Source organism: Ursus americanus, chromosome 8, assembly GCF_024610735.1.
Source record: "Ursus americanus isolate L20-20 chromosome 8, mUrsAme1.1.p, whole genome shotgun sequence".
NCBI classification, from domain to species: Eukaryota; Metazoa; Chordata; class Mammalia; order Carnivora; family Ursidae; genus Ursus; species Ursus americanus.
Genome location: NC_142134.1, coordinates 23,110,133 through 23,129,019, shown reverse-complemented (window position 1 = coordinate 23,129,019; position 18,887 = coordinate 23,110,133). Strand labels below are relative to the sequence as shown.

Here is an 18,887-nt window from a genome sequence, read left to right as displayed (position 1 = left end):
TAGCATCATCCTTGACTCCCGACGCTCTCCCACATCCCACATCCAGGGCTTTAGCAACCACCCAGCTCTTCCTTCCTAAAACCATAGGTCCCAAATGCAATTTCCCTGCTTTTAAGTCTGGTCCCACCTATTATCATTTTTTGTCTGTGTTGTCACTATAGCCTTTTAACTTGTTTTACTGCTTCTATACTTGTCTTTTTCATTATAATCTTGATATAACAGTCAGGGTGATCCTCTTAAAATTTAAGTCAGATCATGTTGGTTCTTTCCTTAAACCCCTCCAATGGCTTCCAATGGCTTCTCACTCATATAATTGCTCACAATGTCCTGTTAAAGTACTATTATATCCCTGTAATTAATCTCCTGTTCTTTCCCTTGCTCACTCTGCTTCAGACACCAGTTTCTCTTGGTGTACCCTGGAGATGCCAGGCACACTTCTGCCATTATGACCTTTGCACGCTGCTTTTCCCACTGAATTGTTTTTTCTTCAGATACAGATAATATACGTGGCTTGATCCTTTACTTCCTTTAAATCTTACCCAAACACCATTCTATTTAAAATTGCAAATCCCTACCCCACCATTCATTACCTATCCCTCCTCCATGCTTTATTTTTCTTCTTGACACTAACTTATATCAGATATACTATATATTTTACTGACATTTCTTGTTTAAGTTCTCTTCTATTCACTGTATATCCTCAGCACCTACAATAGCACCTGAGCATGGTAGGAACTCAGTAAATTTTTTTTTTTAAGATTTTATTTATTTATTCGTCAGAGATAGAGACAGCCAGCAAGAGAGGGAACACAAGCAGGGGGAGTGGGACAGGAAGAAGTAGGCTCCTAGCAGAGGAGCCTGATGTGGGGCTCGATCCCAGAATGCCGGGATCATGCCCTGAGCCAAAGGCAGACGCTTAACAACTGCACCACGCAGGCACCCCAGTAAATTTTTTTTTGACCGATTGAATGAATTAAGGAGAGATGAGGCTAGAGAGTTGGTAAGTTCAAGGTTATGGAAAGCCTTGTACTATGCTGTACTATGGAGCTTGGGATTTTATTTTGAAGATGATAGAATACTAATGAAGATTTCAGGCATGTGGGTTGAATGTCCAGCTTTTCTTTTAGAAAGATCTCTTTGGTTTTTCTAAGATAATGCATAATATTAGAAATGCAGGGATCAATTCAGAGGCCGTGAGAATAATCCAGATGAGGGAATGAGCACCTAAATCAGAGCACCAGTAGCATTGGGCTTGAGAGGAAAGGGCAGGCTCAAGAACACTTAAGGGATAAATCAGCAGAAATAGTTAGGAGGGTGAGGGCAAGGAGGAGGAGAGACAACCCCAAATTTATGGTTTGATGACTCATTGGTTATCTGAGCAAAACCAGCTGATATTGGAAATATAGGATAATGAGGAAAAGCATTCCATCTGGGAGGGAAATGATGATTTCACTTTAGGGAACATTACGTTTGAAGTGTCCATGGAGGAGCCAAGTGGGCATGTTGAAAAGGCAGCCAATATATGAATCTAAAGCTCAGAGGAGAAAACAAGGTTGGAAATATTATGTGAGTATTATTAGCATATAGTTAGTAGCATAAACCTTTAGAATTAATGAGCTCATCTAAAGAGCTTTTGTGAAGAAGGAGTACAAGATCAAGGATGCAATTTGGAGAACACAGTCATTTACAAGGAGGTGAACATAAGAGAGGGAGCTTAGGAAAATTGAAGAGACATGAAAAGAGAGGGAAGAGGCTAGAAGTGGTCAGAGAAGAGAGAGGTATTATGGTAGCCAGGAGAGTAGAGAATTTCCAGAAGGAGTTTGTATCAACAGTGTTGATCATAGGCCTACCTGAAGTTGGTGTCAGCAGAGTGGTGGGAGAGGAATCTGTACTCTAGAGGTTTGAGGAATGAATGGAAAGTGGGATAGGAGGCTGAGTAAAGGCTACTTTTCAGGGACCTTTGCTGAGAATGGGAGAGAAATGGGGCATTAGGCAGACATCAGTACATCTGTGAAGTTTCTTTGAACATCCTATCCCTGACCATTAAACCTCCTATGCATTGCCATGGTGCTTTGTGCTTACCCTTATTATAGCCCTTGACCAGGCTGCAAGTGCCTATTTATTTGTCTGCTTCCTCCTCGAGACTCTTAGCTTCTTGAGAGCAAAATTCTTGTCTTCTTCACTGTTGCAGCCTATCAAACAGCACAGTGTATGATGCTTAGCCAGTACTTGCAGAATGACCAAACAAGAGAAGGGAGAGGGTTTGTTTTTGATATTAGCATAAAAGAGACATGATCATGCTAGGAGGAAAAGGAGGATGACCTAGAAGATAGAGAGAAGCTGAAGGAGATATGGGAGATAGAGGAGGGAGGACAGACAGAGTCAGAATGAATGAATTAGAAGAAGTGGTTTTTAGGGAAGAGAATGTGTGGGTTCCAGAGCTTGGGGTGAGGAGGACAATCTCTTTCTCTAAAAGTGGAAGAAAAAGCCATGGATAGGTACAGAAATAGTTAAATTTGTAAGTAAGAAAAGTGATAGAAAAGAAAAGGAAGAAGTAAGAAAGGGATACTGAAGTAGTTCATATTTAATGATATCTAATCTTACTTTGTGAAGAGTTGAGGTTCGGTTGGGAACTGAAAGAGAGTGAATGTTTGGAGCTGTCACTGAGGGGAGAAAGGGACTGACCAAGGCTGCGGTAAAGCATCTGTGAGTGGTGTTAAGGGCCCATGGGAGCAGGAGATCAGGAACCCGTGGGGGTACCAAGCTGCATGATGGAATGATTTTCTAAGCAATGTTTCCTAGCCATGTATAAGGAAGCATAAGACAAATTGTGGAATAGATCCAGGATTGGGATTTTGCCATATTAGTGGAGAGAGAAAGAATAGACATACAAGAAGTGTTGGGCATTAAGCCTAACATGAATAGGAAAATGAGGCCAGCTGACTGAATGACTTCAAGGGGAAAAAGTATTCAAGGAGCTTTCTGAAGGACGTGATATGAGGGGGAGTGAGGTTGAGAGAGACCTAAAGGCCAGAAGGTTCAGATTCAGGGAGTTGAGGATTTCTGGTATAGAGTAATTTGAAGTGTAGGTAGGTCTCAAGGTTGACCATGACCATGGGGAGCTCAAGTTAACCGGAGAGGACGATTGTATAAATTGAAGTGGTTAAGAATGTACAAGGACAGAATATCACTTTCATGAACATTGAAGTTGTCCAGAATTATGTCTAGACATAGTGTAGAAAAGAAACTGAGATCCAGGGGCCAACTCTTTAGTGAGTGAGTATGAAGGAAGGATCAGCAAATTGGTGAATGATAGTAATAAGAATGACATAATCGAAGACTGTGAACTCTGAGAAGGTTTGTTGATTCTTTAACCCAGTCCTGTGAGGACCAGTCCTCTCTTCAGGATTTCTGGAGAATATATATGCATGGAGGACAATGTCATGCAAAGGAACACTGTATTACATGGTGGGGTTTCGGCTGCAAACTTCAATGCAGCTAATAATAGTATTTGCCTAATTAAATTACACGTAATTCTCACAACTTAATTAGATAAATACTATTATTAGCTGCATAGGTATAATACATATATACACATATATTCATATATATACACATATACACATATATACATATGCACATCTGTGTGTATGTAAATACACATACATGTATATGCTTAGAAGAGTACCTGGCTATTCTAAGTACACATTTAAGTGTCAGTTATAATTACCAAATGATCATCATAATTATTTTTGGTTAGTTTTTCTAGATCCTGGGCAAGTAATCTTGCCCAGCAAACTTAGCAATCTTCTTTGTTATCTCTTGCCCATAAGGTTACTTCTCAGTGTTCCCCAATGCAATTCTAGGCTTATGTGTTCCAGGTAGCCCACAGCTCAGAAGTCTATGCAAGGTCACATGGTTAGAAAGCAAGAATTCCATCTCTCCTTCTCTGAACTCCCACATGCAAAGTGCTTTGCTCTTGCTTTAGCTCCAATTACCTCTTTTATGTTCTACCACAAGTTCAATAGTTAGACTCAAGTTGGGGATGCTTCCACTGCCACTCACAAATGAAGAATATTATTTATGAAATGAGTTTTGAGGGCTGAATCTGAAAATCAGGTTTTATAGAAAACAAAACTAATTTGGGGGCTTAAAATATTCCTTGAAATCTTCCATTCTACCTGCCTTTCTCTCTTGCCCCCTGCTTCCATGTTAGAATGTAAACAGCACTTGGGTGATCTCATTTTCTGTGTGAAATTCTTAATGCAAGTGAGGCTGATGTGGTTTCTCCATTTTACTGTCTTAGTGAAAATCAGAGAAGCCTAGTTTCTTCTTGGGTTCAGAGGGCACTTTCCTGAAAAGTCATTAATGTTCCATAGTATGAACAATTTTAAAAAACCCCATTTTGTATGTTTTATCTTTCATCAAGCAAACAGGAAGAATTTGGTAATCACTGTTCCTAGGTAAAATTGTATTTATCTGTTTAGTGGATGAACAGTGGTAAAATCTTAGTCCCATTTCTCACCTACTCCTATGGATGTAGTTATATAAAATTAGAATTCTCTTGTAGGTTCAATTTTTTTTTTTTTAAATGAAAGCAGCCCCAAATATCAAAGAAACATTAGTACACACATGCATAGGCACAGACAAACACACACACACATTTTTTTTTTCATTCTACTGGATGAATTCTTCGTAGACTTTTATTCTGTGGACAAGCCATGATTCCCTGGTTAATGCAGGCTCTCTTACAATTTTTTGGTCAGAATCACTCATTGCCCATTCTGTCACATCTTTAAGACTTGTGGAAACTCTGAGATACCTAAGTGGAGAAGCAAGATGAGTCAGAGGATCACTGTGCCCGAAAGACAAACATATACTCTTTGCTCCACAGTTGTTGTTTTTTTTTTTAAGATTTTATTTATTTATTTGACAGAGAGAGAGAGAGCCAGCGAGAGAGGGAACACAAGCAGGGGGAGTGGGAGAGGAAGAAGCAGCCTCCCAGCGGAGAAGCCTGATGCGGGGCTCGATCCCAGGACCTTGGGATCACGCCCTGAGCTGAAGGCAGACGCTTAACGACTGAGCCACCCAGGCGCCCCATTTTGCTCCACAGTTGTTTTTTTTTTTAAAGATTTTGTTTATTTATTCGAAAGAGATAGAGACAGCCAGCGAGAGAGGGAACACAAGCAGGGGGAGTGGGAGAGGAAGAAGCAGGCTCCTAGCCTAGGAGCCTGATGTGGGGCTCGAGCTCATAACTCCGGGATCATGCCCTGAGCTGAAGGCAGACGCTTAACCGCTGTGCCACCCAGGCGCCCCTGCTCCACAGTTTTAATAACCCTTGGATAGACGGATTCTTCACAGTGGCAAATGGATGGCTGGTTAACAAATCCTGGGGTATCATGTGGTAGTCCATTCCCTTGATAGTATCATATCTTGATAGGAAACACTATTGGAATTACAGAAGGCCTGAAAAACAATGTAGATCTTTATTGGAGCCCAGGAATTCTACCCGGCTCCCCATAGTACATGTGATATCTCCACAACAATGCTGTTTCCTCTCCTAGCTTTGTCCTTCAATCCCCTGCCCCATGTGCTTTGCTACTCTGTCTAGTAAAAGTGAACATCAGAACTTGAGCTCCCCACAGCTGGCTGCATCAGGCCTCCATAAGATAGCTAGAAGACCTGCCAGCTCTGTGGCCAACCCATCCCCCACACCCCCTGACCCCAAGTCTTCTCTTTGCAGCAGAGGGAAACAACCCCTTCAGGGAGATACAGGTCTTCTCTTACTCTAACTTCTTCTCTTTTGTGGCACTCAGATGGAGCAATGCTAGTGAATAAAATTCCCCCCTTCATTACATGTGAAAAGGTGTAGACAATTTTCAAGGAAATTACTTTCACGAGGGGGTTCATTTTAACTTTGAGAGAAGCTCTTCTTGACAGAGAGAATCCTTTCTGTCAGTTTATTTGGTTTATCCTGTCTGTTGTCACCCGTAGAAACTCATGAAATTTGGTGAATCTGAGATGACTTGGGGTCTGGTGAGCCATTGTGAGTGTGTTTGCTGCTGCCATTTTACACTGAGCTGTTTTTAAATGCTCAGGGAGAAGTGCTTCAAATAGCTGCCAACCAGTGCTGCCCTGAGTGTGTGTTGAGGACTCCCGGATCTTGCCATCATGAAAAGAAAATCTATGCGGTAAGTGTTTTCTGACCCATGGCTGACTCGATGTCTAGATCATTGACAAGGGAAAGCTGAATGCTGAACTTGTGTTGGCAAGGGAGGTTTCCTTTTCTTTGTCTGGGCCATAGGAGGATCTGAAGCTCATTTGACTTTCCATGGGCATTTGGGTTTCTTGAATAAGATTGAAACAGTTCTACTTATTCCATAGGTCCTACGTAAATATTTGTAGATTGAATTTGTGTCTGTATAAAGAGTAGTTTGAGAATGTTGATGTTGAAGAAGTCGTGTTGCTGAATAATCAGGTACCACCTTGTGTGTGCCACATGCATTTTTTTCATTCGATAGTTACAAACAATCCTGAGTGAATAGAGCAGATATTATTACTCCTGTATCGAAGATGAAAACATTGAATAGAAAAGAGCTTAAGGTACTCACTTGTTGTCATATTACTAATAAGTGGTATAACCTGGCCTAGAACCCTGGTCTTCTTCCTCCTAATTCAGCGCTCTTTCGAAACATTAGGGTGCAGTTTCTACACTTAAACACTATTGACATTTTAGGCTTTGTTGTGGGGGCGGTCCTATGCATGGTAAGATATTTAGCAGCATCCCTGACCTCTACCCACTAGATCCTGGTAGCATCCCTAAGTCCTGACAACCAGAAATGTCTGGAGACATGGCCAAATTTTGCCTAAGACGCAAAACACTCATTTACCCCCATTTAGAACCACAGTACTAGAAATCGATCCTAAAGTCCCTTGATTATACATTTTCATTCCAGATCGTTTAGGATTCATTTACAGACATTAAGTGCTGATTAAAAAGTACCATTGCAAGGTTTATAACAGGAACTATGAAAATGAAATGGATATAGTTCATCTTTGCTTACACCTTAATGTTACCCAGAGGTAGTTGGTGAAGTTGAATGTGGTGGAAAGAGGCTCTTCGCTTTAATCCTCATCTTCCACTTGATACAAAACTCTCCCCAGATTAGTGCCTCTGCCCATTCAGGTTAACAGGATTTGATATGCCCCTCTAGGCTGCTATTCAGTGTGTGTACCTAAAACTCAGTGAGCATAGTGTACTTTCCCTGTGGAACAAGATCACCTCCCTTGAGCCACTGTCTCCTAATTTCCTGAGGAAGCCACTCTTTCAGTTCTGCACAGTGTGTTGCTAAAAGACACCCAAGCAGGATCTATGTTGGGAATGTCTTCAGATCACGTATCACCCTTTGCTGCTCAATTTGGTCCGTTATGAAGAGTGGTGTAAACTTCACAGGCCACCGAAGAGGATCCCTTGTGAAATGGAAAGTGCTGTAGAGCACATTGGTGACAGGAATAATGCCGGGTCATGAGGGTTTGTATAGGGATGTGGTTTAAAGTCAAAAGCACCAAGCTGAATCTCTCAGAGGAAGGAATACACAGGATCCAAAATGAGGTCAAGGGACAATCAGACATCTCAAGTAAGTGGAATACTAGGGACATGGAAAATCCAAGTTCAATAAATCTCTGCACTCTAATGACATTCGTTTGTTCTCTTGTGTTATATTTGTGCACACGTGCAATCTTCTTATCTTGGCTTAAGACGCTTGAGAACATTGACAGTATTTTCTGCATCTTTATAGTGATCTTCCTTGCCTCCCACCTAACCAGGCACTTAGCACTGAACTTTTCCCAGAGTAGGTGCTCAGTAAACATCAATGACTGGAGGATTCACGCAGTGAGCAAATCCCTTCTCCAGCTTATCTATGTCTTCATTCAAATGGCATGTTGGCCGTTGACCAATGACCTATGTAGCTGGGTAGTTCTAGGACGACAGGTCTGCTGATGGATTGTTAAGAAATGAAATCTGCTTGGCCTCCAGCTTTTTCTGGAAGAGTTTGGAAAGCCCTCCTTTTTCCCACTTCCCCCCACCCCATTCTGCTGTAATACATCACATGGAAAGCTCTAAACTGGGTAAGAACATATCCATGTGTCGGTTTCCCATATGCAACTTTCAAAATGCACTCCTCAGAAAATGTTATATTTCTGGTACTTGATGTAAGTGAGAAAAAGGCTGAATTTCAGAAACTATATTTTGAAGGAAAAATTCTCTGGTGGTCTACTTCTTCAAATAGAGATAGAAGAATGATTTTTTTTAAGTCAAGACAAAAAAAATCAGAGTTCTAATTTTAGTCTTAATAAAGTCGAAATGATCGTGTTTCTTGTCTTCCTGCCTTTCCTTCCTCTCTTACTTTTGTCACTTCCCCTAGATTCTTTCCAAAGCCCTCTTTATCTTATTTGTTTTCTTGCATGGTTTAAATACTTTTCTGGGTTTGCTGTGAATCTCACCTTGTCTCTTATATCTTTAGGGTTTTCCCTGAATCTTGGAGGGTTTGCTTTTTGGTTTTTTTTGTGGGTTTTTTTGCCCCTTTCGGCTTGCTTGGGAGGCCGTCCAGAGCACTTTCCCTCTCTCCCTGGACAGCAGTGATCTTGTCTTTAGCCTCTGGCTTGCATCCCATAGGGGAGGTCATGGAGACTCTCTCTCTCTGTAGCTACAAAATAGCCCAGTGTTAAGAACTTTAGAATGCTGAACCGAGGTGAAACCTTTCCCCTAAGAGAGGGCTTTACAAGAGGCTTTAGCATAGGGTGAGTGTGACGAGGAGGAGGGGAATTAGTTGAAGTGAGACTGTCTCCGGAGAATAGGGTCAAAGCAAAGGAAGTCAAGGATGAGTCCAGCACAGGGCAGCTTGAGGAGGCCACCCTTTAATGAATCAGCCTCGCCTCACCAGAGGACTGCCTTTGCTTGCGGAGTCGACAGCATCTTACACAACTGGCGTTCTAACAAGTCAAGACAAGTCCCGACATCTTCCCTGGAGTGAGGAAAACACTTGAGCCTTTTGGCTGACTCCAGGTTATTTGAGAGTCTTACACGGGCTTATTACAGCCAGCGTTTGGGGGACTATTTCATCCATGACCTCCCCAAAGCTATCCCTTCAAATTAGTGTTTGGATCTCTGCCCAGCCTTGCCAACCATTCAGGGAGACAAGCCTGAAATATGTTTTCCTCAAAGAGTGCTGGAGTGCTTTTTCCCTGTTCTTTGCCCCACAAATTAGCTTGTGAAAGGGAGGGAAAAGGACCATCAATCCCCTTTCTTTTCCTCTTTACTAATTTAATTCCATCACCAGATAATGTCAGGGCTGAGCAGATAGTGCTTGAAGATTCCCGGAAAAAGAAAGTGGCAAGTGGTAATGCCCTAGTGCCCACATCCGATTGAATAGAGGAGCACAGAGGGAGAGGTCTGCTCACTCTGCCTGTCTGCGAGGCTAAAACGAGTACTCATTTATGTGTGTGAAGGAAGAAATGAATATTGAATTGCACAGCCTTGTTCTCTTCAAAGTAGAGGATGTAATTATAATATGCACTGAACATTCCCAGATAGTTAGTATTCTGGATCTATAACTTCATAACAGGAACAAATTATATGAAGAAAAATTATTTTATTGTTCCGTCAGCAAGCCAGGCAAATACTTTATGACCTTATCTTTCCTTTGGACTTCTGTCAACAGCCGGCCGACTTATTAGTTGGCTCTGCAGGAGAATATATTTAAGATGTTGTCTGCAGGATGCGCTTTTGTCCCCTGTCAAAATCTCATATTTTCTAAAGGTACTAATGAGGTTAAGATGACACAGCTAAAACCAGGTCTGGGAGCATCTTAGTATATCTGCTATTCCTTGACTTTACAAAGCTCTCTTTGCTGCTACAGTGTTTATAAAAAATAAGGCTTTTGTAAATAGGTATAGAGAACACTAGGAAATTATATATATTTTATATATTTATTTATTACTATTATATTAAAATTATGTGTATATATATATATATATATATATGTATATATGTATCAGCATGAGCCAAACCCCTTCACCCTTGGTCTCTAGTCTTCCTCTGCTGAGAGCAGCATCACTGGGGACTTACGTGACTTTTTCGCAAGAGAAAGGTGGGAACAATTTGTCTCCATCTCTGTGCACTTCAGATCACCATCTGATCTTCTTCTGCGGCTTTGACATCAAGCATTGGAGACTCCCTACCAAGTGTTTGTTGTTATTCCCGTAATTTTCGAGCTTATTGTGAGGGGAGAATCTCCTGCCTCATTTTACATCTATTGAGTTACATAACAGATTCACATCATTAGAGAGCTTGAAGGTGCCAAAGAGATTAACCAACACAGCCCTCTCATTTTACAGATGAAAAAATTTTGGTGATTGACAGGTTGTTATTGTAATTAATTTTTGTCGTCTCTGTCTGAAAGGTGGTGTGACTGCAGATGTTTAAGAAACAACTGTTAGTGTTTCTTAGTAGCAACAGAACAAGCTCTTGTTTTAATGAAGTGAAATGTCGAGATGCTTAGAAGCAACCTCCTAACTTTTAATAAATAGAATAAAGAAGTTCACTTCAAGTTGTTGTATATGCAGCTTTCACATTTTACTTTACTGAAGACATAAATGATTCATTTGATATTTTAAACAGTAATTTGCTTTCTGATGACAAAAGTAAAAATATCTTTATGGTGAAAATTCAAAAAATAAAAAAGTGTACAGCAGAAAAAACATCACTGGCAATTCCCAGACTATGAAGATCACTGTTACTGTATTCTCAGGTTTTTTGGAGAGGGGGGAACAGTGGCGATGGATAGACAGGTAGAGATCTGTTTTGACATAATTGTAATTACACTGTGTGTACAGTTTTATGTCTTTCTTTTTAATATAACACATTGTGAATAGTTCCCTGGCATGCCCTTGGAGAACATGATTTCCTATCATCAGGTATTTGAGTAGCTTCTAATTTTCATGAAAATATTTCCAGTTTTGCTATATAGAACAATGAAATGGAATCCCTTGTATTTAAACCTTTTTTTGTATGTTATCATTGATCTTTTTCTTCAGATAACTTCTTAGAAGTGAAATTAGTAGGTCAGAGCATGTGAAGATTTTGAGTATTGAAGCTGTGACATCTGTAGTCATTAAAATTCAATTTTAAATTGTCTGTGCCTAATGGGAAATCCAGTGGGAGTATCACGGGTAGTGCAGCCTCTTTTCAAGTATGCTTACCTTGGGTAGGCCCCACATGGCTGAGTTTTCCAGGTGCTACTGTAGTGAGGGAAGGCTTTGTGCTGGAGAAAATCCCACCCCATTGCAGCTTCACCAGCACTACTGTGAGTTTTAAAAACTTTCCCATATCTGATATTAAGAAGTATTATCCAATTTTACTTTAATTAATATTTCTTTGCAATTAATAATGTTAACTATTCCATAAGTTTATTGTTATTTTTCTATTGGGTTTTTTTCTTATTGCTTGTAGATGCTTTTATATAATAGAGTTTAGTTCTAATTAATATAATTTGTAATTTTTATCAGTTTGTCATTTGCCTTTTAATTTTATTTATAATGTAATTGTGACAGACTTAAGATTTTAACTCATTAGAACCTATCAATTTTTCTCGTAGAGTTTCTTTCTTTGCTTTTATGCTTAGGCTTTTCAAAGTATAAAGGTCAATTGCTTCCTACCTTTTATTAGTCAGTAGTTTATTAGCAAGTTGTGAGCTTGCCCATTTATATGCTGTACTAAATTTGAAATTTTATATTATAGCAGAAGTAAAAATTGGTGGTGGAGAACTTGGCCTTGATATTATGTCCATTTCTACAATCACAGTTGGCACAGAGGTGTGAAAAGGAAGAGTAAGGCCTTGAACTCAATGCAGTGGAAAGAGGAGAGAGGATTGGGCATCTTCTGTATGCCACCCCCCCCCTTGCTTGCTTTTTAACAAACTACCTCATTTAATCTTTATAATAACCCAGTCAAGGGCATGTTGTCATAGCATTTCAGTTTTTCAGACCAGGAAGCTGAGATTTAGAAAGATGAAGTCACTCACGCACAGTTCCCAAGGCAGGGAGGGCCGAGCTGGGAGCCTCCAAGGAGACCCTCGGTTCATCTGACTCTGGGCATATTTGCATTATTGTTCTCCTGTGCTCCAGAAAGTCTGCCTACAAGAAAGTAATCTTCGTGATAGTGAAGTGAGGACTCAGTTCCCAAATAATTGGATAACTGTGACCACCTATTCCTACCATTATTATAATAATAGTACAGGTTATTAGTAATTCCAAAATGCCAGACCTGGTGTGCTTGCAACAGGGCTGTAATTTGCAGAATAAAAGGGTACTGACTTGTTTAGGTAAGACAGAGTTCTTTTGTGTTTGAGAGAGATGAATAACTATTCTGGATGCTGGCTTGAGGAGAAGCAAGAGGACATTCATTTTCTATGCTTCTCAGTCCCACAGTTGTAATCCCCAGATTATAGTTAGGTGATTGAGCACCTGGAACGTGTGATGTTTTTAACAGAAATCTATATATGATTTGGGCTGAATCAGTTATCATCATATGCTACATTTAGTAGAGGCAAAGGATAGCAGTTTCCAATATTTAAAAAAAATGTTATGGGAGGAAAATTTCATTCATGAAACTTATTCCTCCCCTCCCCCACATCTTGTAAAAGGCCACCATTATTCCATTCTGCCACTAAGAACATAACATACTTTGACAGCTACTTCCCTAAACTGTCTACATGTTTGAGGCTTTTTATATTCAGGGTTCACTCCCCCTCCCCCACTTACTCTGCATCACATTCGAGTGTGGCTCATTTAAATATTTTCCGTACTCAGTAAGTCATATAACTCAAAACATGGATCTCTTAGCTCACTGATACAGTGCTAGCTTTGGGAACGTTGTAGCCCAGGAGTGGATCAGTGACATTCTGTGTGTGTAGATGGGCTCTGAATGGGCTCTGCAGTTTGTAGGAGAACTGGCTGGCTATCATACTTTCCCCAGGCCCAGATCATTGGAACAGGAGAGAGTAAGATGGGGAGGAAGGAGAGGAAAAGAGGAATATGGGAACTAATCAGGGTAAAAAGTAAAGGCAGAAAGAAGGAGAGAAAGATAAAGAAAAGAAAAAAAGAGAGAGAGGGAGGGAGGAAGGAAGAGGACCAGAGTGAGAGCTATTGAAAACAAAATGACCATTATAAAGAATCCAGTAAATACATATATGTGTGTGTATATTTTACTTTAGGCTTTATAGAGTTTTTTAAATGATTGGGGTTGGGGTACTTTTTATTTTCTTTTTCTGTTTTTCTGAAATTTCCAAATATAAATCTTACGGGTACTAAAAAGAAAAGAAAATAAAATTTGGTTTTTAATTGGTCTCTGATTTGGAACATTGTAAACCCTGGTCTTAACCGGGTTAAGCCGAGAGCCTTCTTCCATCTCTCCTGAGCACCGTCCTTGATTTGTGTTAGAGGTTTGTTTCTGTTTGGTCAAATGAAAGCTATAATCTGTCAATAACCTTCTTTTCTTTTTTTCCCCTAACCCGCAGCACGGGACAGAGTGGGCCTCTTCCCCGTGCAGTGTGTGCTCTTGTTCTCATGGGGAAGTCCGATGCAGCCCCCAGCCATGCCCAGCGCTATTGTGTGGACAGCAGGAGCTGGAATTCATCCCCGAAGGAAGCTGCTGCCCAGTGTGTGTGGGCCCTGGGAGTGAGTATGAACTTGTAGAAAGAGACCCTCTTTGCCTTTGAGGTTTACCTGCTGACATCCTAACTTTTCTCTTTCTTGCTCAGTGCAGTCCATTCCTTATGGGAACCAGTTTGGAGCCTTGCACTTGGCAGAAGCCATGTTGCAGAGTGTGAGGTTGGAACACATCTTTAAGCTCTATTCCAAATTTGGGATTCTGCAAGTCTCTGATTTATTTATTTTGTGCTGGCCCGATGCATCCCTTTGCATTTGTAGCTCCTAAGAAGGAAAGGAAGGAGGGACAAGAGTCTTTGATGTGATTCCAGAAGGCTCTTGGCGGAGACAGAATGAACAAATCTCTTCTCCATGTAGCATCACTAGCACTATTTCTGCCGGCTGGTCTTTGAGATGGTATAACATCTTTCTCCAAGACACACAGAGCAGGAAGCAGGTCTTTCATTTGTCTCTGTGGCATGTTCGCTGTGGAGACATGCCTGCCTACAAACCGCGGCCCCGTTCAGCAAGTCAGGGGCACACTTCCAGGTCCTTCCTTGGAATCCATGCTTGGTCCAAGTACTCCTTCTATTACATTTTAGGGATATATGTCCTCTTCCATTTTTATAACTAAGTAGTGGGTACTTCACAATAAACACGAATAATTGTCATTGCTGCATTACATCCTCTCCTGGCATATAATGACTAAAATTATTCTTTTATTTAATAACACCTGGAAGCTATACTCTATTTTTGCCTTTTCCTTTTATTTTTTTAAATGGGGGGGGGTGGGAGGGGCAGAGGGTGGAGCCCGACTCGGACACCGGGCCGGATCTCACAACCCTGACATCAGGACCTGAGCCTAAATCAAGAGTTGGATGCTTAATCAACTGAGCCACCCAGGCGCCCCTGCCTTTTCCTTTAAAAAGACCCTGGTTTCTTTCTGATCCCCAGTTATTCCATTCCTGGCATTCCTTTACTCTGGAGAACGATTACAAGGATTAAAAAGTATCCATAGGAAACAATGAAAATACAGTGCTTGCCTCACGCATTTCAGATGTCACCCACCAGAAGGGGACTGACAGCTGCTTTGGGCCAAAGAACCCTTCAAGTAAAAATATTTGAACAACAGAGTTTGGGTGTGGCGAGTAGGCTGGCTGAGATTGTGGGATCCTTTCTTGTGCTTTAAGAGGCTTTCTCCTTGGCCTCCATGGGACATACTGGAAGCATTTTGCCTGGAGAGGTTGGAGGATCAGCCAGGGCCAACTTTATAATTTACTAGGTGCAAAATGAAAATGCAGGGCCCCTTGTTTGAAAGGTAGTGAGTGGGGGGCAGCTTCTTTTCTTCTGTGGTTTTTCTGTCACGTTTTTAATTTGCTATTTAATGTCCTACTCCTTCAGGCATGGGAATACTTGCCAGGTGTTTGGAGATCCCACAGGCACCCCGGACCCCATCCTGCTACTTGGTGCTTAGGGTGCGTGCACTCTCCTAGCACCCACATCCAGGTCCCCGCTGTGGGTGGAGAGTGGCAGTGTTCACACTAATGTAAAATGTTGGGGTCTGGGAGTGAACAGTCAAGAAAGAATTCTTGAGACATCTTCAGTGCAAAAAAAGTGGTTTTATTAAAGCACAGGGAAGGACCCTTGGGCAGAAATCTGCATTGGAATTGTGAGGAGTGACTGATTATACCCTTTCAAGTTGGGAGGGGGTTGGGGATAGCATAAGTCTGTAAGGAATTTGGAAGCAAGGTTTCCAGGACCTTGAAGGGCTAGCTGCTGTTAGGAAAAGGTCATTTATTACTGTCTAGGAATACTTCAGTGATGAGACCCTTCAGATGTGTATCAGTTGGCTATATGCTTGGAGGATGATTGCTAACATATATCTTGGGCAATAAAGATAAAGTTTCCAAAGGGTTTTTTTCTATGTTAAAGAAGGCTTACAGAATCCTGGAGGTTTGGGCTCATGTCAAGCTAAAGTTGCCTTTTGCCTCTAGCAAAGTATTAACATTGAGGCAAAGTATTAACATTGAGGCAGTTAAGTTCCCGGAGGAAAGTCACCCTGCCTATCTTCAGTATTTGTCAATGGGCTGCAGAAGAAATTTATTTTTTTTCCCTACACTTCTTTTGCCTTTGTTCTCCATATCAGCTGGGTATGGGTTTGGGAGCAAGTGGCTAAGAACCCATCTCAGGAAGGCAGGGAGGCAGTGGGATGTGGGACCATGCATGAGCTGAGACTCCACAGGACATGTCATGCTGTCTAACCAGACTCCACTTAGAAAACTCAGAGAGAAAGTTCTTAAGAGCTCCATACAATGGGGCACCTGCGTGGCTGAGTCAGGTAAGCGTCCGACTCTTGATTTCAACTCAGGTCATGATCTCAGGGTTGTGAGATCGAGCCCCTCTTCGGGCTCTGCGCTGGGCGTGGGACCTGCTTGGGATTATCTCTCTCCCTCTGCCCTTCCCCATCTCTCTCTCTCTATCTCCCCACCCCCTTTAAAAAACAAACAAACAAAAAAAGAACTCCATAAGGACACTGCAGAGTTTTAACCCCCAACCACAGGGCCCTGTGTGACTGCACTGGCCACACACCCATGCAATCAGCCCTGAGATCAGGACGTGCAGTCCCCCAAGTAATCCTTGTATTTTTGACCTTCCAGAACCTTGTTCCTACGAAGGCCGTGTATTTCAGGATGGGGAAGACTGGCCTTTGAGTCGGTGTGCCAAATGTGTGTGTAGAGATGGGGTCGCCCAGTGCTTCACAGCTCAGTGCCAACCTCTGTTTTGTAACCAGGTAAGGAAGACAGCCTCCAAAGGGATCTTCACTGTTCAGGAACTTGGAGCCTCTCCTGAGGTTGTCAAGGCAGGCCTCCAAAGTACTAGAAACAATAAGCAAAGGCTGTTTTGTTTTCCTTATACTTTTGGAGACCACCTCTGACACATTTCTTTTACCCTTAGAAGCTACAGATAGGTCTAATTACTGGACATTTAAGCTAATTGCTATGTCGGGAAAGTGAGCCTTGAGGGTACATGCAAAGAAGCTCCCAGCTCCAGTTGCAGATGTAAAAATGTCGAGTTAAACATCTGGAGAAGTCTGTAATCTGATCAGGTATTGTTTCTCAATGCATAGGTGTAGTCTTGCTTTTTAAGACCTATGTGTGTCTTTGAACATGATATCCAGATGTACACGTTTTAATTCTTATAAGATAACAATTCAAATTATTCAGATTTTCTCTGGGGAGCTTTAAAAAATAGTGCATTTTGTTCTTCATTTAAAGTTCATCAGATTTTCAGAACATTAGACTCTTCACACAAATTTAGAAGAGAAAATCAATGGCAAATAAATGTGGTATACATGGTATTTTATATTTTTTTACTCTTCCAGAGGTTTCTATGGATGTTCCTTGGCAGTTGACAGATAACCGCGGAAGGAGTTTGCCTCCAGCCGAAAAATAGCTTATTTTTGATCTAAGGAAAAGCTGGAAGCCAACATTCAGTTGATACAGAGCAGTACTTTGTGTCAAATAAAACAAAATCAATAACATGGCATATTGTGACAATTGGGCAATATTTTCAAAGGCAGACAAAAGGCAATTAGACAAGAAATGCTAAATGCCAAATAAAGGGAAAATGTATCTAATTGAAAGAGTAGATCGTATTACGCACACTACCACAACTACTGCACTCATGTCACATCTCCCAATTCATCACCAAGTCTTCTCCCAGCGCTGAGATTACAAATGAGCCTCTCGGTAGAGCTGCACAGCATCTCACATTCAGAGAACGCTGTAGTGCTGGGGCATTTTGATTTAGCACTTTCCAGGATTCAGTCCCCTTGTGTAGGAAGGGTAATTAAGCAGTTTACCAAGATTGCAATAAGGAAAGTGAGAGGAGGCATGGAGGAAACACCACTTTGTGAGCCTTCTACTTTAAATCTTTGAAACCTTAACGGACTTCATGTTAGGGGGGTAGATACTGGATAATGGAAAGTACTAGTTCCCATTTTGAAAACATTATATATAGCGGGTCCCCTGCGTGGCTCATTCGGTTGAGCGTGGGACTCTTGATTTTGGCTCAGGTCATGATCTCAGGGTCCTGGCATCCAACCCCATGTCAGGCTCCGTGCTCAGCAGGGAGTCTGCTTGAGATTATCTCCTTCTACCCCCGCCAACACCTCCCACCTCCGCACATGCATGGTCTCTCTCTCAAATAAATAATTTTTTAAAAAAAATTAAAAAAAAAACATTAAATATAAACTCTAGCTTCAAACATTGCACTCACGTATGGTTTGCATTGATATACATAATTAACTTAAAAAGATGAAATTTGGTACCATACTTCAGAGCTAGTTGATATGCAAGCATTCTGAAGACCTGAAAATTAATTTTTTTGTTTTTTTTTTAAAGATTTTATTTATTTATTTGACAGAGATAGAGACAGCCAGCGAGAGAGGGAACACAAGTAGGGGGAGTGGGAGAGGAAGAAGCAGGCTCACAGCAGAGGAGCCTGATGTGGGGCTCGATCCCATAACGCCAGGATCACGCCCTGAGCCGAAGGCAGACGCTTAACCGCTGTGCCACCCAGGCACCCCCTGAAAATTGATTTTAATCACCCTTTCATCTTTAAGTTTATATTTTTGCCATGACATATTTTAAAAGAACTCAGATTATTTAGAAATATTTTTCTTGATTTAATATCATTATTAAATATTGGATGTTCTGATGATATAAAGGAGTGTTAAAAAGTTTAGGCTTTTAATGGAAATACCATCACCACTGTCTACCATCTATCATCATCTCTGTCCTCACCATCACCACATTTTTGGCATTTATTTTGTGCCAAGTATTAATTTTCAGAGCTCCGTAATTCTCATCACAACCCTATTAAGAACTATTATTATCATCCCCTCTTGCCAGTACCTAAAACTGAGGTACAGAGGCTAGAGTGACTTGGTTAAGATACCACAGTTAGGAAGTGTCAGTGCTTCTCACCTAGGCAGTCAGCATTACAACCTCAGCAGATCACACCTGACTCATATTTTTAACCACTATGCTAGATGGCCTTCCAAAATGTTGAGTTACATAGCATTTTTGTATAATAACAATCACAAAAACAATAGTTACTAACAACATTGAACACAATTGCAAGTATCTTATACATATCAACTCATTAAATATTAAAAA

General features: G+C 41.1%; 1 protein-coding gene across 3 annotated transcripts in view; it reads left to right on the top strand.

The window, feature by feature from the left end:
• Positions 1–18,887, top strand: part of FRAS1 (Fraser extracellular matrix complex subunit 1) — a 413,106-nt gene that overhangs the window by 158,327 nt on the left and 235,892 nt on the right. For all 3 annotated transcript variants that reach the window (XM_045790212.2, XM_045790198.2, XM_045790207.2), the window contains 3 exons: positions 6,099–6,191; positions 13,578–13,737; positions 16,365–16,498. In XM_045790212.2, coding sequence (XP_045646168.2) covers positions 6,099–6,191; positions 13,578–13,737; positions 16,365–16,498 — 387 coding nt within the window. The remainder of the gene's footprint in view (positions 1–6,098; positions 6,192–13,577; positions 13,738–16,364; positions 16,499–18,887) is intronic.